Source organism: Pteropus alecto, unplaced genomic scaffold, assembly GCF_000325575.1.
Source record: "Pteropus alecto unplaced genomic scaffold, ASM32557v1 scaffold157, whole genome shotgun sequence".
Classification (NCBI taxonomy): Eukaryota; Metazoa; Chordata; class Mammalia; order Chiroptera; family Pteropodidae; genus Pteropus; species Pteropus alecto.
In genome coordinates this window covers 1,800,187-1,820,833 of record NW_006440626.1, presented here as the reverse complement: position 1 = coordinate 1,820,833, position 20,647 = coordinate 1,800,187, and the positions used below count along the sequence as shown (strand labels likewise).

The 20,647-nt window shown below is 52.3% G+C and overlaps 1 protein-coding gene across 6 annotated transcripts in view; it reads right to left on the bottom strand.

The window, feature by feature from the left end:
- Positions 1 to 3,444: 3,444 nt before the first annotated feature.
- EFCAB6 (EF-hand calcium binding domain 6) overlaps positions 3,445 to 20,647 on the bottom strand; it is a 183,415-nt gene continuing 166,212 nt past the window's right edge. For 5 of the 6 annotated variants that reach the window (XM_025050627.1, XM_025050628.1, XM_025050631.1 and 2 more), the window contains 5 exons: positions 16,241 to 16,468; positions 14,110 to 14,340; positions 11,618 to 11,786; positions 9,369 to 9,553; positions 4,915 to 6,241 (listed from right to left, as the gene is read on the bottom strand). In XM_025050627.1, the coding sequence (XP_024906395.1) occupies positions 6,029 to 6,241; positions 9,369 to 9,553; positions 11,618 to 11,786; positions 14,110 to 14,340; positions 16,241 to 16,468 (1,026 nt within the window). In that variant the 3' untranslated portion in view covers positions 4,915 to 6,028. Of the gene's footprint in view, positions 3,811 to 4,914; positions 6,242 to 9,368; positions 9,554 to 11,617; positions 11,787 to 14,109; positions 14,341 to 16,240; positions 16,469 to 20,647 lie in introns of those variants that run through there. The other variant, XM_025050632.1, reaches the window with a different exon arrangement.

Genomic DNA, 20,647 nt, shown 5'->3' with positions numbered 1-20,647 from the left:
GCGTTGTCCATTTAAAAAGTTCTAGCCATTCGCGTAGGCCTGTGTTGTATTTCATCATGGTTTTAATTTCTGTTTCCCTAGTGATGAACGATGTTGAACATCCTTTCACATACTTATTTGCCATTCACATGTATTCTTTTGTGGAGTGTCTGTTCAGATCTTTTGTCCCCTTCCATAAAAGATGAGGTTGCTTGTTTTTTTTTTTTTTTTTTTTTTTTAATAGGTTGCTTGTTTTTATGAGTTTTTAATGCTCTGGGTACAAGTCCTTAACTGAAAATGTGATTTACAAATCTTTTCTTCCAGTCTATGGATCGTCTTTTTGTTTTCTTAACGGTTTCTCAGAGCAAAAGTTTTTAATTTTGACGAAGTCCAATTTTTCAGTTTTTTTTTCTTTTATGGATTGTGCTTTCGGTATAGTATCTAGAAAACCCAAGGGTATGCAGATTTCCTCTGCTGTTTCCTTGTAGAAGTGTTATAGTTTTATGTCTTACATTTAGGTCTATAATGCATTTCGAGTTAATTTTTGTACAAGGTGTGAAGTATGTGTCAAGTTTCATGTTTTTGCATATGAACACTATTTCTTTACGGACTTGCCTTTGCACATTTGTCAAAAATCAGTTGACTATATTTGCGTGGGTTTATTTCTGGGCTATTTTGTTCCATTGATCTATATGTATGTCTTTTTTTTCTTTCTTTTTTTTTAATGACCAATATCGTACTCTATTATTATAACTTTGTGGGTAAATCTTGAAATTGGATAATGTGAGTGCTCTAATTTGTCCCCCTTTTCAGAACTGTTTTTGGCTATTCTAGCTCCTTTACCTTTTCGTGTACATTTTTTCGTTAACTCGACGTATATAAAGCTTGCTGAGATTGTGGTCGGGGCTGCATAAAATCTACAGATCAAACTGGAGAGAAGTGATATTTAACAAACATTGAGTCTTACAATTCATGAAAATTATTTTTCTCTCCACTCATTTAGGTTTTTGATTTCTTTCATTCATGCTTGCATTTTTCATCATACAGATCCTGTATGCATTTTGTTAATTTATACCTGAGCACCTAATTTATACCCTTTGCATTTCAATTTGCATACTTATCTTCAAGCTCACTCATTCTTTCCTCAATGATGTTGAATTGGGCGGGGGGCAGGTAGTAAAATAGTATTTAAAAAAACTTCTCACCCCAGCTGTTCCCTGTAGGTACGTAGGCACATGAGTAACGTCTGTATTAGTTAGCTTTTTTGGTAGGTTCTTTGGAATTTCCTATGTGGATGGACATCCATGTCATCTACAAAGAGACATTTTACGTTTTCCTTTCCATTTTTCTTTTTCCTTTTCAGTTTTCTTGCCTGATTGCACTGGCTAGGACTTTCAGTACGACGTCGATTAAAAGAGACGACAGAGGACATTCTTGCCTTGTTCGTGATCTGAGGGAAAACATTCAGTCTCTCACCGTTCACTATCGTGTTAGCTGTAGTTTTTTTTGTAAATGTCTTTTATTCAGTTAAGGAAGTTTCTTTCTGTTCCCAGTTTGCTGAAAGTTTTTTTTTTTTTAATGCATTAATGCTGAATTTTGTCAAGTGCTTTTTCTGCATATATCGAGATGGCCATATGTTTACTCTCAAAGAGTTTACCCTCCTGCGAGTTTGTTGAACTTCTTGGGCGCATAGATTTGTGTCTCTCTTCAAATTTGGGAAGTTTTTGGCTTTCGTTTCTCCAAATATTCTCTCTGCCCCTTTCTCTCTCCTCTCCTGGGACTTCCAGTGTGTGTGTGCGTGTGTGCGTGTGCTTAATGGTGCTCCACTGATCTCTGAGGCTGTGCTCATTTTCCTTTATTTTTTCTTTCTGTTCTTAAGACTGAATAATCTCAATTCACCCATCTTCAAGTTTTCTGATTCTATAAAATTATTTTTCCTTACTTTTGAAAAATATTTTGCTAATCATAAAAATTTCTCCACTTCTTCTCCCTTTGCATTTCAATTTGCATACTTGTTATCTTCAAGCTCACTCATTCTTTCCTCGATGATGTTGAATCTCCTAATGAGTCTGTCAAAGGCAACCTTTATCTCTATTAGTGGGTTTTTCATTTTTGATACCTGATTGGGACACAGGACCCATGGAAAAGAAAGTGAGGCGGTCCCATGTGGGAGCATGGCGATGCCTGCAGGCAACGGCCGAGACCTCTGGGCCTCCTGGCTGAGGGCACTGGAGCCACCCCTTCTCAACCCCTTGCTGAAGTCTTGTCCTGAGGTCTGGTTCCAGGCTTCGAGCTCTAAGGCTGAGCCTCCTTGGGCTCCCATAGACTGGGGGGCTCCCCAATCAGTCTTGACCCCCCTTCTCTTTAGATTGCCTGTGACCTAAGTCCTGGGAGGTCTAGGGAGCAGGTCTGTGCTTGGTGCCTGGTCTAGGCATGGAATGTGTGCTGGCTGGCTGGGCCCAAGGATGGATGGTCCCAAGAGGAAGTCAGGGCATGTCATTATCTTAATTTTGTAGATGCAGAAACAGAGGTTCAGTCTAGAGAGGTAAGTTGCACAGGGGCCAAGGGATTTCGTCCCCGAGAAGGAAGAGCTTCTGGGGCTGAGGGTGTCCCTACCACATGGCCCTGCCAGAGCCCCCATCAGCCTCATCCTGATGTCTCCCTTGCCAGGTTGGGGGAATTTGGCTGATGGGCACAGGCCAGCCGCCACTGCCACATGTCCCACGGTGCTTCCTTCCCTCCCTCTGAATTGGCCTCAGTGTCTCCATCTCTACAACGGGGTGGAAACTCTACTTTGCCAGGCAGTGTGGCTGGTGGGACAGGGTGGGCTGGCATGGCCAGCAGAGCCGGGGGCCCGCAGGGCAGTCAGCTCTTGTTCCTGCTTCCTGAGGACTCACTGAAGGCACCAGAAAGGGGAGAAGCAGCCACAGCCACTGCCAGGCCCCGCGAGCCCGGGGCTCAGGGGCAGCGCTGCTACTTCCTCTCCTCAGTTCCTTCCAGAACCTTCCACAAGGCAGTAAACTCTGTTTCCTTTCCCTCTGCTTCACAATAGGTGGAACGAATTGCAGTGAATTAAAACCCCTCCTAGCTTTCAGACGCCGTCATGTCCAAGGAAGGGTCCCTCCTGGAAAGGTCCCTGGTGGGTGCTCTGATCAGCTGCCAGCTCGGCTGTGCCCCACCTGAAGCATGATGGGGCTTGACTTAGACGAGGGCCGCTTGGGGCATGTCAGCCTGGTGTCTGAGCCCCTGGGGGGCAGAGAGGCGGCCGCAGTGTGGAGGAGCCCAGCAGGGACACAGATATGATCCAGGAGGGGGACGCGCTCCCGGTGGATTGGAGGGAGCCTCTGGTGTCCCTCAGGCACCCAGCAGGCTCTCACGAATATAACCTCCAGAAATTCTGAGTTTTAAGTATTTTAGCATTGGTGATTCTCTTAAAGTCTCAAGAATCATTTCTGTAAAGGCTAACATTTTTATTTGCTCGAACTGACTAGGGAGGGGTCCCGAGGCTCAGGGGGCGACTTCAAGGCCACCTGGAGAGGCCGTCCCTAATGCTGGAGCCGGGGCAGCACGCAGCCAGGGGCCCCCCACGGGAAGGACACAGGCTCGTGGTGGGCACGCGCTTTGTTTCCGGAGACTCTCCAGCAAGTTCCTGAAAACTCCTGGATCATATGATTTTATTGGTGTTGGGGACAGGCCCCTGGTGGGCACCTACTGGAGGAAGGCCCGGAGAAAGTCGTTGTAGGAGATCTTTGCCGACAGTGACTTGTCGTAGTACTCCAGGATGTGGAAGAGCTCCTCCTCCGAGAGGTTGATGCTATGCTGCCTCAGGACCTGCGCACAGAGAGGGCCGCGGTCGGCGCCTGCCAGGACGCAGGCCGCAGGGGCTGAGGGTGCCCGGTTGCTACGCCTCACTTCCAGCCTCAGCCCCGGCAGCCCTGTCCCCCTCCCATCGCCCACACACTGAGGGTGTGAAACAGGAAGAGAATGGGGTGCAGTGAGGCTGTCAGCACGGTCACGCTGGGCAGCTGGATTGGCCACAGGGCTGCAACTAGGGTGGGGACTTGGCAGGAACCATGGAGAAGGGCGGGGCCAGCGGGCGCAGGGCACAGGGACTTGTCGTGACCTGGCGGTAATGCAGCCTGCGGCAGTTTGGGACACGCCTGCCTGATGTCGACCACCTTCCCGATTTTCTTCTAGGCTGCTGTGTCTCCAGCTAAAAGGGGACCTTTCTCAGCCACTCTCGGAGCTGGCCAGGTAAACCTAAGTGTCACGTGGGACATCTGGGAAGCCTCCTTTAAGGAAAAGGGGCATGCCCTTTTCCTCTCCCTTTCCTCTGCCGCCTGAGGATACGGAAATGATGGTTGGGCCCTGGCAGCCATCTTGGGCCATGAGGCAACCTTGAGGAAGGAAGCCAGGTGCTGACGATGGTCAAGCAAAAACAGTGAGGTCCCCAGTGACTGTCCAGCCACCATGCCAGCGCTGGACTTTCTGCCTCCACACTTCTTTTATTTGAGAGGGAATTAAACTCCCACTGTTTAAGCTGCTGTTATTTTTTCCTAGCTGTCATATGTAGCTGAAACAAGTCCTAATAGATAGGTACATAAAAATAAATATTATACATATATATAACTGGGAAGGGCCCCCGACACCCCATCTGGTCTCCCACTCTAGCTCTGCTGCCCCTCCCCCGCTGTCGCCCACCCAAATTCCTAACAGAACCTCACATGACTTCCCTCCCATCTTTGCCTGGAGGCTGAAGGAGAGTGGCTGGCTGAGAACTGTACTCGACCCCAAGGTAAAGACAGACAATGTGAACTGAAAACGGCTGTGGGCAGAGGACCCGGGGACAGGCCTGGCTGCGAGCCGCCCCCGCCCTTCAGCGCCCGGGCGGCTTGTGGACACAGTCCCCGCGCCCGCCGCCAACTGCCGTTATTCTTCCTGGGTTATTATTAAAGATGTTTTACTTTTTTCCTCTTTAAGTTTTTAGCTGAAGCAGAGATAGACCCAAGGGATGAATTTTTTGTAAGTGCATTTTAAGGTCAGAACCTTTGTCTCTTCGATGTCTTGACTGAGTTTTGTCTTTTTTTCTGGCTGTAATATGTGATTTTTAATGGAATGTTCCAGACCCCGATTGTTTTTCAGCCTTGGCGGCTGGGTGGGGTGGAGAGAGGGGCAGGGAGCTCACGGTGTTGTGCATGTTCTAAAGGCAGCAGTTTTGAGTGGCATTCGAGGGCGGCGATTTTTTTGCTTTGGAGAAACAGCGAAGGCCCTGCAAGGTGGCGCTCCCACGTAAACAGGGCAGTTGCCAGAGATGGTGTGGTCACTGCTGTGTCCACAGTGAGGTGGCTGCTGGGGACGGTGTGGTCACAGCCGTGTTCACGGTAAGGTGGCTGCCGGGGCTGGTGTGGTCGCAGCCGTGTCCACAGTGAGGTGGCTGCTGGGGACGGTGTGGTCACAGCCGTGTTCACGGTAAGGTGGCTGCCAGGGACGGTGTGGTCACAGCCGTGTCCATGGTGAGATGGCTGCCCATGACCATGTTTCTGCCGAGGATGCTGCCCTTTCAGACCTCGCCGAGGGGAGAGGCTCAGCCGAATGCTGCTGTGGGGCGTGTGCCAGCCGTGCCACACGGGACGGGGGCAGCTGGGGATCAGGGGCTCCCACGAGGTGGGGCTGAGTCTGCGGGCCTCTGAGTGGCACAGGCCACTGGGGCCTCGCTTTAGCCCCTCAGTGTTTCTGTCCTGTCTGTGGCCCTGGGAGGCAGACGCAGGTCCTGGCTCCCCGCAGAGGCCACGGAAGGCCTGGCCTTGCGTGGGGCCCAGGGAGCCGAGGCGGCAGCAGTGGTGCCCCAAGGGACACTGGGCTCAGGCGTCTGCACTGCGATTGCCCCAAGGGCTCTGGAGATCTTCAGGGAGGAGAACCTGGGGTCTGCAGGTGAGGGGCAAGGGTCTCAGCCTTTGACAGCCTGGAGGGCCCAAGGAAGTGAGGTAAGGGGCAGCTGCTCACACCTGGGCCTCCGGCGAGGGGACAAGGTCCTCCTCTTTTGAGGCTTTCAGGGCACTTTTGGCACCTGCTCCCTGTTTACACAGGTGACAGACACTAAGAGCTGGCTCACCTTCCGGAAATCAGCCACGCCCACGAGCCCTGTCCCGCCCTCATCGGAGGCCTTGAAGGCCCGTCGCATCGGCCTCCAGCAGTGCACGATTTGGGGCTGAATGCGCAGTAACGCCGAGTAAAAGGAAGACGTCTCAGGACCAGCTTCTTTCTGGAATCAAAAGGAAAAACAAGAGGAGTGAGACGGGGCGTTGGAACGAGCAGGACGGAGCGGACAGACCCGGGTCCCACGGGGCGCGGAGCACGGGCTGTGAGCCCCGGGCTGGGCCTTACTCCCATTCCGCTCCTTCTCACTGCCCAGCCCGTGCTCCTCGGGCGGGCTCCCCGCCACCAACGGAGACCTCATCACAGCATCGGCACGACTGCCATGCGGGCTGCTCATCAGGGTCCATGTGCGGGCTGTGAAAGACACCTCAGTTCTACCTCCCGCCCCGCACTGGGAGGAGGGAAGGTCTCGGCAGCCCCATTTCACGGGTTAGGGACGGAGGCTCGAGAGGCAAAGCGGCAGGATCTGGGCTGCCCCAGGCCCTGCCTCCAGCAGCTGTCAGGCCTCGCCACCGCGATTTCAGTTTGGGTCTTCTAGTAGGTTATTATAACGAACAGAGCTTTTTTAAAAAATTGCAAGGTTGTAATTATATCTAGTAATTAGACAGTACACTACACTGTGATTATTTCATTTAGGTGCTATTAGATTGAAAACAAGATGTTTTAGCATGATTTAGCCCTGGAGCACGTCTGCGTACCACAGAGGTGAACTGTGGGCAATAATGTGTAACACGTTTTCGCGAAGTTTAATTTTAATGTGGCACTACGTAAAACAAATTAGCACGAAGTTAAATTGCTTTCAATTTTTTATATCATTTAGCATCTATGATGGAAACTCACCAGATACCCTATAACTTCGTGAGCTGCCACTTTACCCAATCGGCTGGTCCACACGCCCGGCAGGGAAAGGATTCCGTGCCCACCTGCTCCCCCCACACCCAGCCCGGCCCCTGAGGGTGTTTCCACGCTGCCGAAGCCTGCAGGGAGAGCCACTGAAGAGCTAGGCAAAGAAATGGCTCTTTCAGTTTCTCTGCCCAGAGACAGCAGAGGGGATGTGACTGCGACAGGAAGGCCAGGCAGGGCAGGGGGGCCGTCTCCTAGGAAAGGCTCCCGGGGGAGGAGGGTGGCGCTGCCTGCCAGTCACGCCCAGCCAGGGATCTGGGGATGGGGGCAGGGCGGCTCTGAGCCACGGAGTAGCTGGCGGCTCCAGCAACGTATGGGGTAGAAGGAGCGGGGGCACGAGGCAGCCTTCCACGGGAAGTGTGTGGGACTCTGCCAGGGGGCCTGGGCTCCCGGCAGGGCCGTCCAGGGCACCTGCCACTTCCTGGAGACACAGTCTCGGTCGGACACTCCGCCCCAGCTCATGGGCCTGCCTTTCCGCGGCTCTGTGAGGACGAGCAGTGGGTCTGGGAACAGGGCGCCCCTGCGCAGGGGAGGGCTCCAAAGGGGGCCTAGGGTGCTCTTAACGGGCCACCTCTCAAAGGCTCTTAGAAGCCACAGATCTCCCGTCACTTACAGCAGGGGAAACTGAGGCCCAGCGAGGCAGGGGAAGGCCAGAGCTGGCAGGGGCCTCACAGGCCGTGCCGCCTCCGTGATTCTCCAACTATGAGCCTGGGTCCCCTAAAGATGTCACGAGGACAGCCTTTTCTCTGCTCGCAGAAAACTGAGCAGAGAAAGAATTGTCTTGATTTTAAGACTTTCTGCTGTTCACTTGGTCTGAGGCTTTGATGCTAAGATGATACTTGCACAAAATTACAAATATCACCGTGCAGAAAGATACTGTATGGAAGAAATAGTTGGCTGGGTTACCCCGCCCTCACTGCTGCCGTCGGGGGGGACGGTGGGGACAGGGCAGGGGACGGGGCTGGGGGCTGTCCAGGTCTGCCCCACATCCCTGGGGTCGGAATCAGCTGAGTTTGTTCCCCAAATCGACAATGCCCGTCGGACTTGTTATTTAATTCTGTGTAGCTTAACCTGGGGTTACAGACGATGGATCACGAACACGAAGCCGCTTGTTTCCCTTCACGCTTGAGAAAGACTCAAGAACGGCGAGTCGGTGAAAACGCTGTGGTTGAGCTGGGTGAGCGAGAATCATAAAATCACAAGCGATGGAGGAAAAAGGTAAAAACCCAGAAGAGCAGCGCCCTCCGCCTGTTGTTTAAGCCCCTTAAGGTTCTTCTTCCTCTTCCGAGAAACAAAGAGAAACCAGTGAGGGTGTTGTTCACGCAAGAAAGACTAGAGGTCTCTGACCTGCCGCCACTCCCGGAGAGGGGTCCGGCCTGTGTCAGGTGGGTGAGTGAGTCAGGTGGGTGAGTGAGTCAGGTGGGTGAGTGAATACGCGTCGCGTTCAAGCTGAGGTGCCTCCCCCGCCCCCGCTTTGGCCTCTCAGTGACTGGCCGACAGCCCGGTGGGCCATTCTGGTAGCTCGCTGACTGACTGCAGGCCACACGCCCGTCGCTGGGCACCCTGCGAAGTGCCACGAGAATTGGTGTCTGCCACCGAATGCATGTGAGAGGCGAGGACCCATGCTACCGGACCCCAGCCTGCAGGCTCCAGACCCTTCGGGGGCTCCAGAGGGGAATCTTTAAAGCTTTTCCAAGAAGGAGAATTTCGAGCTGTTCGCAGTGTCCCAAAGCCTGATGGAGACTTCAACTTCAGCCGCAGCTCTGGCCGCCGAGACACGCGCTCCCTGACGGAGCAGGTGGCCAGCTCTGGGCCCGCTGGTCAGGTCCCAGTTGTCGCGTGCTCACCTGAAGACTGCCCAGGGCTGGAAGGGCCTTTACGTAACGGAGGAGCGAGGGCAGCAAGGGACTGAGCGACAGACACACACGTCTTGGGAGCGCACATACGTATACCGCACTAGTGATACACACGCAACTCGTGTATGGACATACGCATATCATGCAAGTGTGACACACATACACTGTACGTACACATGCGATATCACGGAAGTGTGACATGCACAATGTCACATGTGTACATACATATACATATATGTGCACATGTGTGTCTAGAGAAAATCTGAGTAGGGGGTCCATGAGGAGGTGGCAGAGAGGCGAGAGACATTTGACAAGTGGGTCCTCACTGGCCAGCGGCCCCTCCTAGAATCTCCGCAGCCACTGCGTCCACCTTTTGTATGAAGCGAGATGATCGGAATTTGCGATCATTAGAGAAGAACGTAAGAGTTCCTTTTAACCCCAGACCCGCCAATTTCCTAAGAAAGGTTTCCATACCATTTTATGTGCGTTCTGAATCTTCATCCTCTGCATCAGCGAGGTCTCCTTTGCTTTTAACAGGAGGACACAGCTCTGAATGAAGTCGCAATAAGCAAATTTCCCGTTGTCCCGCAGGTCGTACTTCACGATAAGCTGCTGACGCTCCTCTTTGCTTATGTCCAGGTTGAATTTCTCCACAAGAGCTAAAGACAAAAGTGTCAGTTCAGTGGGTGGCAACTTGGCCATTCATTCATTCGCTCACGCACGCATTCGTGCATTCATTCATCACTGCTGAGAGGCTCTCTCTGCCTCAGGCCCTTGCTTCACAGGCTCGGCGGCTGGACAGATGTGGAAACAGACAGGCAAATGGCAGACTAAGTGTGGTAAGGAGGGAGGGGGACCCCCACATCCGGATGGGGGCCCTGGCGTTTGTCTGCTGTCTCGCTTTTGCATGGGCACCGGTGCTGTGGTCACGGCAGTGTGGACAATGTCCTGTGGGGGCTGGGACTGAAGAGCGGGCGTGGGGAGCAGAGCCAGGGAGGGTTGACCAGTGGATGGGAGCCGCGGCTGGACTGCAGGGCGGGGATTCAGGCTCGGCCCTCTGGCCGAGTATTTCTCAACCTGGCCTTGGAGGTGTTCTCTCCAGAGCCTGTTAGGCTGCTCGAACTCACACATGTTGAGTTTTCATGCCAGTGACAATCTAAGATATACGAAACCCATCGTGACACACACAGACCACCCTTAATGCGTGGCTTTCTGAGTAGGACCACGTCGATGCCCCGCTGGTGCGGCCTCCCGGCTGCGCTGAGGTCGGCACGTGTCAGCGTCGGAATATCAACACTTGGCCCTCACTTCGCTAGCAGGCACGCTCGCTCCTTTGACCAGTTATAAAGCCCGAGCCGCTTTCGGAGTGACAACTCAGTTTTAAGAGAGACTGCGGTAGGATAAGGTTTCCGTCTGAAGTGAGCGACGGAGACTTCCATTGGACATCACGGAAGCAACGAAGAGTCGAGTGGCGGAATCTCAAGCTAATTGTTGGGGTGAATGAGGAGAAGCCGATGCAAGTGGGCTTTATAGAAACGGTACCGTCAACCAAGCGCAGGCAGAAGATGCAGCCTTGTGTGTGCAGAGGTTCCTGTGCCTCTGCAGGGGCCGGTGCTGGGGCCCGGAAGGAACTTTCCAGTAAGGGCTTTTGATGCTCTAGCTTGCCATCAGCGGTGCATAGAAAATACGGAATGACTTTTGAAAATTAAGTTTAGTTTTACAGTATTGAATTTTGGGTGCACTTCTAAGTCAGACAAGCCTACCAGAATAACGGGTTGGTGGCTTAAATGAGCTCACGGTTAAAAAGAAGAAAACCCAGCAATGCTGATACTAACAATGACAGAAGATAAGGTTTATCTTGCTCAAAATCAAATGAATTAACTAAAAAACAGGTGCAACTCAAACATGCATTGAAACCGACTTTGGTTACCTGGCTTTGGCAAAACCTGTCACATTAAATCAATGTAACAACATTTGATTATTACTGATTTCATGTTCTGATGTTTAATTTATGTGGTTTTTTTTTTTTTTTTTGGTAGGAACTGTTCACTTAAAGAGCTCACACCTCCTTTTGTTTGTATATTTTTGAGCCATGGTTATCGTAAAAGTAATTTATGTCAATATTGGAGGTTCTCGGGAAAAGCATTTTCTGGGTCTACGTATCAATCAAGAAGCGGGGAGGTGAGGGGCTTTTAGCCGAGGTATAACCTGGTCAGATTTATTTTCCTGTAATTAAAATGTTGCATAAACGGTATGCATCGATTCCTGGAAGTATAAATCCAACTGGTTTAATCTGAAAAGCTTATCAAAGTGCGACATCGTGAAAAGCGACTCCGCGGCAGCGCGGATGCCGAGGTGAGCTGGGCGGGGGGCAGGCCCGCGAGTCCCCTGCTCTCTGCCCGTCCCACCTCCCTCGACTGTCCGTCTGTTGCCTTTTACATTCTGCCCAGAGAGCACAATCAAGTCTGCTTTCTAATGCCAAAAGGCACTATGTGCTGACTCCGTCATGGGGTGCGACTTGCTTGGGGGTGGGGGGGGTCGGGACGTGTCAAGAGTCCTTGTCCCTCAAGACACCGGTGTTGATCGAGGTACCGTCCTGCCACGGCCCCCCAGATGCTCCCGGCAGGCTGGCTCCCTGTTGTGTCCCTCCCTCGCCTCCAGTGCGGGAATGACCTGGCGCCAGGAAGTGACACTATTACCAAGGGACCAGAACCAGAACGAACCCAGAAACTCGGACGCGGTGATCTCCCCGTGCTTGTGCACGTCCTTCGCTTTGCATTCCTTCAGGAACTGTCGCCAGCAGCCCTGGATTTTCTTCCGGAGCTTGTTCTCCACGGGCTCGAGGTTCTGCAAGGGTGGGGTGCCCGGCAAAGCCGCTGTGCCGGCGGGGGTCTGGCAGGACGGAGAGAAAACGGTCATGTGATCAGAGGCGTAAGCGGAAGTAATAATAAACGACGACGATGATGATGATGATAATGATAATCAATACAGATAGGACTTGGGTTTTGAGGTTCACAAAGACACAGGCAGTATTACTTCAGAAACAAAATGAAAATCAAAACATAGATGGTGATTTTGCCATTGAATTTTTACTTTCGTTGAGGGGCTATGTTGGTGCCAAATCATTGTAACTAAAATAATTTTGAAAACATATAGCCAAGATTCAAATATAGAGATGCTAATTAAATATATTATTGGTGCGTACGTGGTGACAAGGACATGTTTTTCACCAGAGGAAGAGTCTTATCAAAGAAAGGGAGTCGCTTGTCATGTGCATGGGACGTCTACTGCCGGACTCACCCCCGGAACATCTGACGCCTTGGAATTCTGTGGACCAAGTCTGAGACTCTTCTTGTTTTGTTTAATTGTGTTTTCCATTTAAAAACAGGGAATGAATTGGATCTGGCCCAGACAGCCCCCTGAACGCCTCCTCGACACGTGGTTATCCAATATGGTGACGAACTCAATTGAATTCCTGCTCTTCCTGCCCAATCCTGCGTCACCTGTGCCGCCCCATCTCAGCTGCCGATAACACCCTTCTTCCTGCTGCTCAGGCCAAAAAACGCAGATGTCTTCCTGGACTCTCCTCCCTCCCTCTCAACCCCACACCTAATCTGTCAGGGAATGAGCTGGGAGACGCACCCAGTGTCTGACCACCAGCAACCAGCTCCCCTGCCCACCTCGCTCTGAGCCACCTGTGCCTCTTGCCTGCATCGTTGCCGCAGCCTCCTCCCCGCACCCCCCCCCACTTCCGTGAGCCCTGCCGGCCCCCAACTCCACCTGCAGCCTCTTTTCAATGCACGGCACCCTCAGCAGTCTTTTCAAAGAGCCCTGCAGACCCTGTAAGCCTCTGCCTAAAACTTGCAAGGCTCCATCGCCCGTGGGGTGGAAGCCAAGGTCCTATGGCACCCCACCTCCCCCAGGCCTGTGAGCTTCCTGAGGCTGCCGTAACGGATCTACGAACGTGGTGGCTTAAAGCAACACACGTTTATCCTCTTACAGTTCTGGAGGTCAGAAGCTGGAAATGGGTCCTGCCGAGCTAAACTCGAGGTGCCAGCAGGGCTGCACTCCTCCTGGGGGCTCGAGGGGAGAATCCACCCCTTTCGCTTTCTAGTCTAGAGGCCCCCACGGTCCTTGGCTGTGGCCCCTTCCTCTGTCTTCAAAGCCGGCAATGTCAGGCCGAACTGTCCTCAAATCACGTCTCTCTGAGAGGACCCTCTGCCTCCGTCGTTACCATTACGGGCTCCTGTGACTTCCTCGGGCCCCTGGATACGCTGGGATCACCCTGTCTTAAGCCAGCTGACTGGCAACTTGAATTCCATGTGCAACCTCGACTCCTCCTTGCTACGTACGGTGACATGTTACAGTCCCGGGGATTGGGACGTGGACATTTAAGGGTGCTCCTGACCCCTCCTTCACTCTGCTCTACTCATCATCCTTAACTTGCCAAATACGTGCCTACGTTTCCTGTTTCCTGCCCATCATCCCCCATGAGCGCGTAAACTCCACGAGGGCAGGGCCCTTTGTCCACACTCGGCTCTGGAAAGGACCCGGTGTGTCGTGGGTGTGCGGCAGGGATGTATCGACCCGGGAACGGGTGCTGCCCGCCGTCTCAGAGCACTCGCCACGCGGGAAGCAGGTATGTGCGTGGTGGGGAGCCCTCAGCACCTCCCCCAGACGTGCCGGCCTCGGAGATGAGGCGAGGGCCCCGCCCCGCGAGGCGGCCCCGCCCCCAACCCCAGGCCGGCGGCTCGGCCCTGCGCCAGGGTAGGCCTGGGGTCGAAATTGGGTCTCTCGGTGTCTGGCCGAGGACGCCTCTTAGGGCCCGTGCACCTTCCCCTGTAGAAAGCGGGTGATGAGACTCACCTGTGGCTCAGGGTGGGGAGCTCTGCGCACAGTGGCACCTACCACTGGCGCGTTGGCTTTCCTGCCAGTGACAGTCTCCTGCCCAGCACGCACACAAGTGCCCCAGCCGCCGCCACCTTCCCTCCCCTTCCACCTGCCACGCCCCGCCCCCCTCCCCCGCCCGCCATTATCCTCCAGGCAAATGCTAAGGAGCCACCAGGGGGCTCCTCGCCTGGGACCCCTGCCCCAGGCTCATGCTGTGCCACCTTCTCAGTCACCCACAGCCCGTGGGAACGTGAGGGCCCAGCGCCCAGGGGGACTCGTGGGCCTGGTACAGGGCGACGGGCGACGCGGGGGGTGGAGGACTCACACAGGGGTGGCTCCGCTGCTTTGTCGCCGCCTTCAGGTCTCGAGTGGGCGACGACGCTGCAGATCTGTTTCCGTCCGAGACTTCGGGGACACTGCTCCCTCTGTGGGCCTTGGCCGAGTCGCCAGTGGCGGGTGGGGTGGCCACTTTCTCCGAACCGAACCTGCTCAGGAAGTCCGGGTACCGCAGCCTCCCCTTGGCGTTGATGGGCATCTCGCTCCAGAGCCTGTCGAACTGGTGAGGAAGCAGAAGGCATTTCCCCGGGGTTAGTGCAGGACGCGGCGGGAACCCCGGCGGCTCCCGTGCGAAGTGGGGCGGACGCTGGGGACCGCGGCGTGCGTTCGCGTGGGCGGGGGTCCGAGGCCCACGTCGATAAAAAAAATTAGAAAAGGAAAAACCCATTCGGCCTCTGCTCGGCGGAAGCCTCTGGAAGCCTGAAAAAGCGAAGACAAGAGGATTGATTATTCATGGCTTCCGCAGGACATTTTTTAATTGAATTGGGCCCTTAGTGAGCAGTTTAAGGCCATTAAATCTTGTGATTAGTCACGCTGACTGAGCGGCGGTATATGCGAACATTTTCGGAGAAAATGCAAATCAAACCCCAGGTCCACCTCGGTCCCAGGGCAGCCCCGCCAGAGCGTTTCTCATCTTCCAGGCACACCTGAGTTCTGCAAACAGCTCACTAGGTGACACCGCCCTCAGCCACCGTGTTCGCATCCACAATTTATCTCACCCTCAGGGCAAACAATGCCTTCACGCAAGATGAAAACGGAGGCGTTTGGAAAACCCGAGAGAAGTTTATGGCTTCGTATTGGTGCTGTCTGATGTCACGGCTGTGTCCGAACCATATGCAGCAGGATACGGGAAAATGACCCAATGCATCCAAAATGAGCCACTTTTGATGACTTCGGGGCTTTTAGGGAGCCGAGAAGAATGATAACTTATTTCCAATTTAGTTTTTTATAGCCCCTAAGGTCCAGCAGAGCCCCGGCCCTCAGCATGTGCCGGGGAGCAGCAGCCTCCGACCAGCAACCGGGTGTGTGTGTGTGTGGGGGGGGAGGGGCTCCTGTCCTTCCCGGTGCACCCGGCCTCGGCCAGAAACTGAAGTCACTTCTGGGCTCCACTGAGGATTTCCAAACGCAAATTGAAAGGGACCATGTCTGGCTCTATTTAAAATTCTGGAAAAGAAATAGTAAGGGGCGAGGAAGGGAGGGAGGAAGTTCCAGACTCTGAGAAGGGAAAAGGTTTAGTTTGGAACAATATTCTTCATTCCTTTTTTTTTTTTTTTTTTTACTTTTATTTCAAAACAATTATAGATTTGCAGTCAAACTATATTTTAAGAATGAGGATGAAATAGAGAAGCCGTCAGGTTTGTTATTTCCTGAAAGAGCAGTAAACGAAAAGCGAGCCACGAGGTCGACAGGGACAAAGGCTGTGAGTGGGGGCAGAACCATCGGCGGAACCCCCGGCGGCTGCCTCCCCCCTGCACTGCACCCCAGCCCCCCAGCCCTATCGTGCCTCTCTCCTTCCCGCCCCCATCCTCTACTCCCCCCACCTCCCCCACACATCCATTAGCACACTCCGTTGGCTCCAACCTGAAACCTATCCAGGATCCAGGCTCCTCCGCTCCCAGCCCCCCGCCCCCCAGGTGTTTACTCAGGTGTCCCCTTCTGAGGAGCCTTCCTCACTGCCGAGCTCGCAGCGCGGCCTCCCCGGTTCCCCATCGCGGCCCTCTTTCCTGCTATTTTTTGCCCCTGTAGCATTTACCACCATCCCACGTATGCCTGTGCCCTTATTTTGCTACTGCCCCTAAAGCGAACAGGCCCCAGAGGCAGGGTGTGTCTGTTGTGCTGCTGGCCGCTGACAGCAGCTCCAACCTATGGAGCGTTTTCGCTGCTCCTGCTTTGGGGACATTCCCTCTGCTGCTCTGATTGAAAAGGTACGATTCATACCTATTCTATAAACAGATGGCTCCTGTGAGTCCATGGCAAGTTTTAAAACAAAACAGAACAATAAAAAAATCCCCTGCCCCCAAACCTCCAAGTATTTTTACAATAAAGAACAGTCTTAGACACTGCATTCTGGGGAGGGGCCGGCCCGCTGGCTTCAGGCGCTCAGCCAAACGCATCCTTACCTGTTCATCTGTGAGGATTTGCACGTGGCGCGTGCAGATGGCTCTGAACTCGTCCCTGGAGGCGGTGTTCGTTTTCATGGTGTCAAAGTTCTCAAACTCCTGGGCGATGGCATGGTAACGGGATGTCACCGCCTTATGGAGCAGGGCCAGGATCTCTAGGTTTGCCGCGTCCTTGGGACACTCGGGTGGCGGGCCTTTGGGCATTTTCTCAGCCCACTCCACAGCAGTCTGGGAAACAGAGAGTGGAAAATGGGTCCATTTAATAAATAACGCCTCAGCTCTTGGCTCTGGGCCCAGGGCGGGTCCCGAGAGGCCCAGCTTCGCAAGGAATCCGAGATGGAGACAGACACGGCCCAGATGTAGGTCTAAACAGGATCCGAGCACAGGTTCGGATTTACTTGCCGTAAGGGGGAGAGAGTGAGTGAGTCCCACCCTGCAGGGCAAGGAGCTGAGCCAGGCCCCTCCTGGGAGGGCACGCCTTTGCTCTCATCTGCTCACTCCTTCAGCCGTCTTTTCTTCATTCAACAAACGCAGAGCGACAGCCAGCCCTGCGTGGCTAGGAACCGGCAGGGATATAGACGTGAGCTGCGGTCATTTCTGGACGTCGCTGACTCGCAGCACTTAGAACCTGGAAGGCAGTTGTGAGGACTGTTCTGTTAGGAGGTTGCAGGCCACTCCTGGCTAAGTGCTCCCTTCAGTCTGGAACTTTTCACGACCCACAGGGATCTGATCCCGGGGCGTGATGCTCTAGCCTTCTCTGCCTCTGCCGGGTGCTGGGAAGCGCTATCTGGGCCTCGAGACGCTGTCCGTGGTGCTGGGGAGCCAGGGGAAGGGACCGCTGGGCTCGGGGAGGAGGAAGAGGGGCGAGGAAGGACGGGCACGAGAGGACCTTCTCAGTGCGCATTTAGGCGTGTGCGGGGGCAAGAGGGCTCGTGGCAAGGTGAGCTAGGAGGGGCCTGAGGAGGTCTGCGGTCCATGCTCAGCATCCTCCGGCAATCACAAGGGTGGACAGACGGGATGAAAGGAATAGCAGGCGAGGGAAAGGTACTTAGTGATCATTGGTGGATGCCGATAATGACAAGGATCTCTGTGTCTATCCTGGGGGCGACTGGGCTCCATGAGAACCCACGGGTGACAATGCATGAAAGCTGACCTGTTCCTGGTGTATTCTGAGAAACACTGGGTTTCTCCACATCGAAGCCCTCTGTGACTGTGAGCTATGATAATAGCTCTTACGGTGTGCCGGCACTGTGCTAAGACCTTACCTATTACCACATCTAACCCCCAACTAGTATTAAAACTCGGTCATGATTCATTTTCAGCAAATGCACAGCAATAGATGTATGACATGTTACTATTCTTCAGGGCAGAGCACAGTGTTGCTTTATGAACGTGTATCAAACAGGATGGGAATTTTCTCAAAAATGGAAACACACACATGCATCACGTCCTCCGCCACCCAACAGTTAACAGAAGCTTCTAACGATGTCTACTCGGAGCCATTTGCAAAGTAAACGAACGCCTTTCTTTTCTCATTCTATAAAATAAGAGCGGTATCACTGATGCATCTTACACATTTCAGACAGTTGAAAATGTAGTTCCCACAGCTACGCACACGGCTACTCCCATAAACACTCTAAGGGATGTCAGACACTTGCCACACCCTTGGGACCTAAAGAAGACGGGACCCCCGGCGGACAACACTGGAGAGAACGCAGGTGGACGAGTCCACCGGCGAAGGTCGGAGTCCTGGGTCTGAGTCTGGACTCTGCCTCTCACTGGCTGTGCAGCCCCACGCAAGCCACGTGAGCCCTCTGCCCTCAGCACCCTCATCCATCCCGGATAAACACGAAGTGATGCGTGTGAGCGCTCTTTGAAAATCTTAGAACACAAAGCAAATTGGGAACAATATTATTCTAACAACAGATATGGGAAAATTCTCAGTGGTATATAGGCAAGATTAGGTTAGTGTGCTATAAACTCCAGAGGAAACTGAATCGTTTTCTAGTAAAATATAGATGACTAAATTTAACTTAGGTACTAGACAAGGGCTAAATAGACAGGTTAACATAAAAGCAACCGAAAAAGCTGTTCAAAGATTGACCACCTATCATTTACGAAGGTATCAAGCCTAGAAGATCTTAAAGGCCAGCTATATCTAACTTTTAAATAATATATAACTTTTCACATTAGTCAAATTATTCCAGAACACAGAAAAGGAGAGATAGTATTCCAATTCATTATAAATTACCCTAATACTGAACATAAAAATATGATAAAGAACAGACCTGAAAGGAAAAATAAACCAATCTAATTTAGAGATATTAATGCAAAGACATTAAAAAAAAACAAACCCATTAGGAATATCTAGCACCATATTTAAAAATGACATACCAAGGATCACCTAAGGTTAATTCCAAGTACAATCAGTCCCTGATGGTAGCGAAGGTCACGTGTCAACAGATGGCAAAAAAGAGTCTTATCAAAATTCAGTAACCATCCCCGACAAAAACAGTTCAGAATAGACTAAAACCGATAAACTCCACAGAAATAAAATAAACATCCTAGGGGTAATACTCTCATCCTAGATGAGCATATCAGGTGCTATCTGGGCACATATTAAGTGGGCGAAACAGTAAAGCATTTCCATAAAGTCGGAAACAAGCTAGGCACCTCACTGTCAGATCTGCTATCCACATTTTTAGAGGCTCCAGCTTTTGAAACAAGACAAGAAAATGAAAGAAACTATAAATGTTGAAAAACAAAGATCTATTATTACTTGTGAATATGAGTCTACAATTAGAAAATCTCAGTACAATTATGAAAGTGGCTGGATTCAAGCTAAAAATACAAAAAAAAGCAATTCTGGTTTTTTTTATAGTTATTATAACTAGTTAGATACCGTAATGTGAAAAAAATCCAAATTCACATTAATGACAAAGCTATTGAGTCCCTTGGGATAAATTTCATATAAAAGGTACAAGACCTAGATAAAGAAATTGGAATAAATGGAGAGATTGCACTCCATTCATAGATGTGACGACTCCATTTCAAAAGAGAAAACCTTTCTCACATTAACAATAAATTTAATAAAATTCAGATAAAAACCTCAATGTATATTTGGAGGAATTATTAGACATATTGATATTAAAGTTGATATAGAAAGCTAAGTACGTGAGAATTGCCATGAAGTTTTTGGAAAAGGCTAGTTATGAAGCCTTTGACCCGCCAGATATGAAAATGCCACGGACTTGATATATAATCAGAATGGTAGAGCTAAGTCCGGAAATACACAGATAAATCAGTGGACACCGACCTGCTCCGTTAGTTAGAGAAACAGATCTGTACTATGGCTGATCCGTGACAGCACAAGGCCTATTTTATTTACAAAAGCAGCAGAGGACCACAGGGCTGCCTCACAGATACCCGTGGGAAAGAGCGGCCTCCTGCACAAGATACAGCGTCCAAGGTTCACGAAAGAAGTCTTTCTTCTCTCCTGAGCCATCGACATCAACACACGGTCCCCCCAAGGTCTCCAGCTCAGCAAAGGACGCTGTCTCTCCAGCAGGTTAGGCCTGGGGTCACCTGTGCCATATCTTTCTATCACCCATGTCCAAACCACCTACTGATTCCAGGGGCTCTGCTTTCTATATGGATCCAGATGGTGGCCACACCATCCTCACCTCCTAGCCGGGCCGCTGTCACGCCTGGCACAGGTTACTGCAGCAGTCTCTCTGTTTCCACCCTCAACCACTGTCCTCTGAGGATGACCTTTTTAAAGCATACGCACACGTGTAGACACGCACACAAGTACTAACACTTGTTCTCTGGATGGAGGAGTAAGCGAGGGACGAGGCAGGTGGAGAGCTGGGGTAAGCACCTGAGCCACGCTGAATCCCAGAGCCCCGAGGGGGCAGGCGAGCACTGCAGTGGGCGTGTGACACTCACGCACGCAGAGGCTCACAGAGAACGAACAGCCAGCACGCGTCATTCACAAACACCTCTGGAACATCTGCTCCGTGCCGGGCACTTTCCTAAGCACTGGGGAGGCAAAGGGAGGATGGAATCCTTAAAGCCTCTGCCCAGGCGGATGGAGCCTCCTGAGGAAGAGGGGGACGGGGCCGGTCTCACAGGTTAGCAGATCATGACCGGGGTGTGCGATGAGGGTCAGGGCACTGGGCGCACTGACCGAAACGGCCTCCCTGAGGGGGAACCGCTGACCTGGGAGGCGAAGGAAGTGCAGATGCAAATCGACTCAACACCCAGGGCCAGAGGTGACACCAGCCTGCAAACTCAGTGCTCTGTCTCCATATACCCAGGGGGCAGCCAGCACCGCTGTGGGGCCTCCCCACCCTCACCTGGGCCAGGAGGGCGGGAGGCGAGGGGACTGACACAGGTGTCTTCCAA